This window comes from Gobius niger (assembly GCF_951799975.1).
Source record: "Gobius niger genome assembly, chromosome: 1".
NCBI lineage: Eukaryota > Metazoa > Chordata > Actinopteri > Gobiiformes > Gobiidae > Gobius > Gobius niger.
In genome coordinates this window covers 61,775,406-61,783,511 of record NC_136852.1, presented here as the reverse complement: position 1 = coordinate 61,783,511, position 8,106 = coordinate 61,775,406, and the positions used below count along the sequence as shown (strand labels likewise).

The 8,106-nt window shown below is 39.2% G+C and overlaps 1 protein-coding gene across 1 annotated transcript; it reads left to right on the top strand.

The window, feature by feature from the left end:
* Positions 1 to 1,194: 1,194 nt before the first annotated feature.
* krt1-c5 (keratin, type 1, gene c5) lies at positions 1,195 to 6,933 on the top strand. The gene is made up of 9 exons (XM_079576713.1): positions 1,195 to 1,237; positions 1,326 to 1,726; positions 1,969 to 2,051; positions 2,712 to 2,868; positions 3,797 to 3,961; positions 4,261 to 4,386; positions 6,081 to 6,298; positions 6,569 to 6,597; positions 6,716 to 6,933. Exons 2-9 carry the CDS (start codon positions 1,334 to 1,336, stop codon positions 6,829 to 6,831), a joined length of 1,287 nt encoding a protein of 428 aa, XP_079432839.1. The 5' UTR covers positions 1,195 to 1,237; positions 1,326 to 1,333; the 3' UTR covers positions 6,832 to 6,933.
* The last annotated feature ends 1,173 nt before the right edge of the window (positions 6,934 to 8,106 follow it).

Genomic DNA, 8,106 nt, shown 5'->3' with positions numbered 1-8,106 from the left:
CCGCAAGATGGAGACACATTCATATTACGGAGCGTGATGCTTATAGCCTTACGTCCATGGGGTGGTGATGATGATGATGATGATGATGATGATGGTGATGATGATGATGATGATGATGATGATGATGATGATGATGATGATGATGATGATGATGATGATGATGATGATGACGTACTGAGAATATCGCTCGATCTGGTGCGAGAACTTCGATGACATACTTTGTCTTGTTTAGAGATGTCTCATGTGGACGCACACAGCCTACAAGCCAAATATACGTAGATACTTAACTTGATATTTAGCTTGTAGGCATAGACGGTCTTATTGACTATCAGTAAAGTCAGCATGCTGTTATGTATTATTATTATTACAGTGTATGAGAATGTGGGCGTGTGGGATTGGCTCTCATAAAACAAACCAGGTCAGTAATCCAGTGTGATCTGATATTCCTTCTGGAATACCTCTACGGAATCAAGAATCATATTTTCAATGCAGCACAGGAGGCCTGCAGGGCGAGATAAAACGTGTGTGCATGTGTAAAATAAACCAGGTTTAAAGTTACACCGCAGCCAAACCAACGCCCAGCATTTCTCATAGCATTTCTCAGGGGTCTTTACTTTCTATTCTTTCTGTCCACCAATTGTTTGTGCTTCCTCCTACCTGCCTTGATTCCACGAGACCGTCCTCAGGTGAAGCTGCTGTCTCACATTGCAGTGCTTTGTGTTCCAGGCTCAACAGGGGCAGTGTGGAGACAGTGGGGCCCCTGTTTGGATGTTGCCACACAGGTTTAGTCCTGCTGAGCTGGGTTTATGAAGGTCTCTGGAGGATGATGTCAAACAGGCACAAACCACATGCACCATGAAATTCAGCATTTTCAAAATTCAAGCCTGTGTATACTTTCACGACACCTGCATGGTCATATGAAATATTGCTCACAGGCTTTGGTTAAAAAAAAAAAAAAAAAGATTTGTATTTTTGATTTTGATTTTTTCCCACAAGACATTCAGACAAGTTGACTATGGATCAGTCAGACAGCAAAATCCTGCAATTTAGATTTAAGCCACCAGTACTTCTTTCGCCGGCCTCCATGGTGTCATGTTGCACTGCAATTGAAAACACAGCTCCACCCCTTGAGCCTGGAGCCTGTGCAGTCTAAGGCACCTGAGAAATCAGGTCTAGAAACAACAAACAAGAGACCTGAGTGCAGCTCCTCTCCACAACCTGCACAGTAAAGAACCATGTAAGTATTTGGATTTCTACATTTTATGCATGTCATCTTATCCAAAATGTTCCTTTAACTAAAAGTGAATGTGTTAAATGAATTGCAGTTGACACTATGGCCTCTACACTGTCCGTGCGCAGTCACTCGATTCGTCAGCCATCCTTCTCCAGTATGTCTGTGAGGGATAGTGGACGCAGCATTCGCTCCAAACCTCCTGTTTCTTCACTCTCCACTGTGAGCTCTCTGTCAAGATCTGTCTCTATGGGTAATGGTCTCAACATGCTTGCCACCAGCATGTCTTTCAATGGACTGGGTGTTGGTGCCAGTGAAAAAGAGACCATGCAGGGTCTAAATGACCGGCTGGCCAACTACCTAGACAAGGTGCGCTCACTGGAGCGGTCTAATGCAGAGCTGGAGGTGAAGATCAAGCAGATAATGATGGAGAGATCCCCAAAAGGACATGACATTGAAGCGATGATGGCCCAGGCCCATGCCATTGGACAGGAGGTTTGTGAAAAAAATAATAAAAATACAAGCTAAAAGTGGTGATCTTCTGAGAATGTACTCTGAGAAACTCTGTCAGGAGGAAGTGAGTATTAACATAAGCTGGAGAAAACATCAGATATGTTGGATGATCATTCACATGTTGTGACCCATATTTTAAAGACGATTTTGAAGAGATTCTTTTACAGAAAAAAAATTGTCCACTCTGAGTTGTTTTACATTCTGAGCTGTGCTTGGTCCCTCAGGTGAGAAAGAAGACGTTGGAGAATGCCCGAATCATGCTGGAGATTGATAATGCCAAGCTGGCAGCAGATGACTTCAGGGTCAAGTGAGTGTCACACACTGTAGTGCTTTTTTTTTTTTCCACTGCAATGAGTGTTCACAAGGCAGTGTCAGACTGAAAAGCAATGTGAATAAATGTCTTTTCTGTCAGCTTGTGAAACAAAATATCTATTCCCACGCAGTGGCTGAGCCAGAAATGTTTGACATGGGTGGCCGGAAAGAGGGGGGTTTGATCAATGTGCAAGTCTGCCAGACATAGAGGGTCACAGTCAAGTGCAAAAGTGGATACGCAGCAGTCATTGGCACAGTTTTTATTCATGCAGCATTCTCATTCATTTACATATTGGATTTGCCCCTAATACATACAGATGTTTTCAAATGGTAAATTTGATGCAAAGTACCCAGCTTGCACTCACAGTTTAGTACCTGTCTTGTTAAATTACTCCATAAGAGAGTAAACAAAAAGAGGTGGTAAAGAAGGCAGATTTTCACATCATGCTGATATGTTGGTTGACCACATGTGGGGAATGTATATCTTTTGACAGTGATTTATGGCATTAGTGGTTCCCAAACCTTTTTTGTTTCACTTGCCCCTTGAGTGTACGCATATATATTTATGCACATATATGAGGAAGAGTTTATGTTGTATACATATGAATTCCAATAGTTTTTGTTTCACCTTTGACTTCATTGTGTCCTTGTGTAGGTGGGAAGCGGAGGCCACCTTGTGTCAGTCAGTGGAGAGAGACTGTCAGGCTCTGAGGAGGGCTAAATCTGACCATGACCAGATCATTGCTACACTGCGAGGAGATCTGGACAGTCTGAAGGAGGAGCTCTACTTTCTCAAGAAGAATCATGATGAGGTGAGAGTGAGAAGTCACATCAAACAAAGAAAAGTCAGAACATGAAATGTTTCAGGATAAGAGCAAGACTCTATTATTCACATATTTTGAATAGAAAATGTAAATGCAAATAGCTGATCTGTAGGTGTATGGTGACCTTTCACATTGTTTGAGCAGTATGATTATGACAAACTGAAAAAGGCAAGCAAATAAGATATTTTGCAATGATGATGATGTTGATGATGATATGCTTTCATTTCAAACTGGAAAGTAAATAAAGCTTAATATCCTAAAGACTATTGGATACAGGTGTAGTTTAACAAGATGTCATGAATCATAAAGGCAGTTTGTTTTAGGCCAAAGATAATAAAGTTCAGAAGTGTACAGTGTCTGTAATCCAATCACATGGGATGGATACACACACCTTTTCTTTTGTTGTCATAGTGCTTTAAGATAGTAAGATAGCACAGAGTATGATTATATTTGAGGTGACAAAGCCAGAAGCCCTGTGCTTGTTTAGTCATACAGGTGTGGTGTCCAGGATGTAGGCTGGCACTAGGAGCCACTCTGAAAACGCGGAAGGTAGTACAGTTATGATCAAAGGCAATATCTGGGTCAACAGAAAAGACAAAGGTGCTACAGAATTTTTATGTAACAATATCCTAAAACCATTTATGTTTAGAATGTCAATTATCAAACTGAGTAACTGATACATTTCAAAATACAAAGCCATTATAAAGAAAATTAAAGTAAAACTCACACAATGACATTTATTTTACCATTTACTATTTTGATTTTTATATAGCTTGTAGCATTGTATTGTATAAGTATTTACCCAACACAGGCAATTTAAATAAGCAATGCTTTCAATGTAATTATTCTACATGTCTATTTATACTCAAGAATTTCAGTAAAATATTAACCCATTGTGTCCCCATTTCTGTGATAGGAGATGAGTTCTATGAAGTTGCGTCTGGCTAATGAGCAGGTGAATGTGGAAGTGGATGCAGCAGCAGGTCCTGATCTGGGCGGTGTCTTGGCTGAACTGAGAGTTCAATATGAAGGCATTGCTCGCAAGAACAAGGAGGAAGCTGAGACCTGGTACCTTAAGAAGGTTTGTTCTAAATACCTAACTGTAAAGCCTGGAACACACTACAGGATTATCTAGCTCCTTATATTTCAGGTCGGGAAAACGTGAACCAAATTTGGCTCCTCCTATAGACTTTTTTCTTCTGATTTTCCATTTGTCGTGTCTGTACGATTGTGCCTCAACATTTTGTTTTGTTTCTGCTCTTCTGCACTTATCAAAATTCTAATATTATTGTCCTAAAATCAGTAGTGTGTTCTTGGCATAGTTATCATTTTCTTTGCTAATGGTAATGTATCTTACAAATAGTTTGGTCTGTGTGTCAGTTAGAGGCAGTGCAGTCAGAGGTAAAGGAGAGCAATGAGGCCCTGCGCTGCGCCCAGAGTGAGCTGAGCGAGAGGAGACGCTTCCTGCAGGCCTTGGAAGTGGAGCTTGACAGTCTTCGTAAACAGGTAATTTATATTAAAAAAATAATAATAATAACAAACAGTGATTATCCATGAAATATTGCATGCTCTTTTCCATCTGCACAAAATGACTTCAAACGCTTTAGGGCTGTCAGAGTTAAAGAGACTAGATGCAAGTTGGTCATTTTGTACACACTACTGCCACCTCAGGTCTAACGTGTAACTGCAATCTCTATATTAAGCTCGTGCATGACGGCACTTCGGACCCGAAGTAACAACTTTTTGAGTGACAGAGCAGGATTTTAGAGACAGTTGTGGTGAAAAGGTTTGAGCTCATTCTGCACATTGGGACATGGCTGGAACATGTAGTGGGATGAAAATACTTAGTTTAACATTTTTAAACTCCGTATAGTCCCTTTAAGGATTAAACAAAAAAAAACTGTTAGTCCATTAATTATGAATTAATCAATTGAATTAATTGCATCAGATATGTTTTGACTAGACACACCCCTGTATCTGAGCACACACATTACCTGAAAGACAAAGCACTTGTATTAACTACAAATTGTAAGCCATGGGTCTCACACTTTCTTCGCATGATGAGTACTTTTATTTAACAAAAGCCACAGAGAGCTACTTAAGCATCAAAGAGGCTTGTCTAGTGATGCTATTTAAAAAAATAAAAAATACTTTCATTTTGTCCTTACACTCTACTTGATGTACCTAAAAGTTTGCAGATTATGTTAAAAATGCTCAGCACCCAAAGAAAATGTGTCCAGAATGTGTGTAGAAATGTTCAAAGACTTGGGTGAGTGACCAAGAAAGGGCTGGACTGGTTGGAGATCCCTGTTATAAGCTGTTGGGCTTTGGGACAAGTATTAATAATGAATATAATTATTGGACAAAAATGTACCATGATTAATTGAATTAATTAATTAATTAATTAGAATTAATTCTAATTAATCACGATTTAAAAACTTATTTGATTGACAGCACTACAAAGTTTGTGGTGCAAAAGGAAGGATTGCATTTAAAGGTGACGTTCATAACAGCAAAACTTACATAGAGCCGTTAAGATCAATTACAGAATGTTCTGCTCATTCACAGCATTTCCACTGTGCCTAATATAGCCCCCAAAGTATTGATTTGATGAATGAAAGGAAGCAGCTGGCTACTACTTGTCAACAGATAATTCAAAGCTATTTAGGCAGAGTTATCCATCAAACTGCCTAAAGATAAAAAAACAGAATAAGATAAATGATTCGTCCTTGTCTTCCTGTTGGTCCCATAGATATAAGGTACACAGAACAATGTACTCTTTAATAGTGTTGACATATAAATGTTGTCAATATGTTTGTGCAGTGACAGGTAAAGCACATAGGCCACTTCAAAGTGCTGACAGACCATCTGTCAGTGGTGCTATAGATGGGGCCATAGATGCAACAGGTATTAGTTGCTGGAAACAAGGTACAGTAGTAGATCATATAGGACTGTCTGAAACCCTGTGCATGTGTAATGCAAACTTCAGTTCTCACAGTTTTTAATGTACAACCTGTACTGTTGTAGCTTGCACTCACAGCAATAAAGTTCCCAGATCTTGCAGGACAAAAAATTGTAGAATATGCAACTAACAACTCACTCAAACACTCATAGATTTAGACGTCCTCAACTCTACCAACACAGTCCTTCTACAAAGAATTAACACAAATAAATCTAGTGTTTATTCATGTTTGTGTCAGGTGAATGTACTGGAGGGCAACCTTGCAGAGACGGGTCATAAGTACTCTATGGAGATGGACAGACTGCAGTCCACTTTGACACAACTAGAGGACGAACTGTCTCAGCTGCGTTTGGACATGCAGCGCAACAAGACGGACTATGAACAGCTGTTGCGCATCAAACAAAACTTGGAGATGGAGATTGCCACATACAGGAGGCTTCTGGAGGGAGAGGAGATGTAAGTGCATTCATTTCACTATGTGCCTTTTTGCATGGGCCCAGTGACCAAACGTCTCCCTGCACAAGACAAAGTAACGGATAGCACTGTGCATACTGTATGAGTGTGGGTTAATGACACACCAATTTGTCTACTTTTAAAGTCCTACCTAAAGTGTAACCCAAAAAGTCACAATATAAACGTATTGTTTGTACATGTTATGTTCTACATCTTGATCCAGGAACTTTAACAATCTGTAAAAAAAAAAATGTTTTATCTTCTTCTGTGCAGGGTAAAAGAAACTCCTCCACCGCCCAAAAGTAAGTTGTGTTTTTTTTTAAGACTTTTAGATTAACCAAAAGAAGAAAAAAAAGAAAAAAAAGTTAACAATTGTGACAAAAACAATTGCAATTTTGAATTTTGTTTCCTCTGCTACAGAAGATCCAGATGTGCGCACAAGGAAGATAGTGAAAGTAGTCACTCAGACCATGATCAATGGGAAGGTGGTGGACGAGTCTAGTGAAGTCGAGCAGATTGAAGAACGTAAGAAATAAGCCATACGATCCCGTAACGCAAGAACCAGCTGGATGTGGAGGGTTTTGTTTTTTTTAAATGTAATTGCCAAAATGTGCTGAGCAGCATTTAACATAAAGTTTGATTTTTATTATCAATTGTTCATATACAGTACATTACAATGTGTGTATATAAGGACATTAAAACTTGAGCTTTTTCATTCTGCACCTATTGTTTATTTCTTAAAGCATAAAATATGAATTCATTCGTCTTTATTTGTTTATAAGTTGAGCGACAGGCTATGCCTTGCCTATGATTTTGTTAAATATTTACACACATTTAACTGTGAGAATGAAATGTGAATCATCACAAGAGTGACCCTGTAGCAGAAATTTAAGCCTAGACAGAAACTGAGTGGAACTGACTTCAGGGACAGAAGAATTCTCCGAGAGGGCGGAGAGTGTAGAAATCATAGTGTCTGGTAACAGGTCTTTGTGTGTGCTAGTCTCATTTAAGCTTTGTTCTGTGTGTCTTCAGCTGCATGTGTTGCCAAAAAATACCTTAACACTTCTTTTAACTGAGTAAGTAGCATGTTGTTGTCTAGAACAAATGCTATTTGCGCTACAGATGAACATGACTGGAATAACTGTTTGTACTATGTTTTGTGTATGGCTCTGGGCTATGAGACAAAAAAACAAGCAACAATCCATGGTAAACCCTCATATATAGTGCCCTCATACAGTGTTTTATTATTGCTGGTAATAATCAATGACTGACCTATGTACAAGATGTTGCTATAAATGTAAAAGAAAAAAATAAACCTTCAACAACAGTGAAACGGGGCCTATGATTCAACTTGATACATTAACACATTCACTAAAAGCCTGGCTATTAAAATAAATGGTAAATCTGCATGGGGCCTATGGCAAAACGTGTCATGTTTTAAATTACTATGTCAGTACTGTCCAGCACTAGCCTGGCTAACACCAGACTAAAATCACAAGTGATATTTGTTGTGCAGTTCGAAATAATTCGAGCGCACACAGCAGCCTGGTGTTAGCCAGGTTAGTCCAGCACTGTACCTGCAATACCAGGTCCTTTGCAATGATGTGACAGTACAGTGACATACCTGTCTGGGAATGTGTTTTATGGCACTATAGCCTCCTCTTTTCACACTTAAGTATTAGGAAAACATATAGGCCAATAAAAATCCAGACAATGTTTTGGCCTGTCATGATTATAACAGCATGGTCGCACGCGCCATAAGTGCCATAAGACAACACTGAATCTGGAGAATAAAAAAAAAAAAAAAAAAA

What these genes read in the sequence shown, in the direction of transcription:
- krt1-c5 (XM_079576713.1), top strand. Translation starts at nt 1,334, where the DNA reads ATGGCCTCTACACTGTCCGTGCGCAGTCACTCGATTCGTCAGCCATCC. An exon ending in AGACCTGGTACCTTAAGAAG is followed by an intron (nt 3,962 to 4,260) that starts GTTTGTTCTAAA and finishes TCTGTGTGTCAG; the next exon opens with TTAGAGGCAGTGCAGTCAGA. An exon ending in TTGACAGTCTTCGTAAACAG is followed by an intron (nt 4,387 to 6,080) that starts GTAATTTATATT and finishes TGTTTGTGTCAG; the next exon opens with GTGAATGTACTGGAGGGCAA.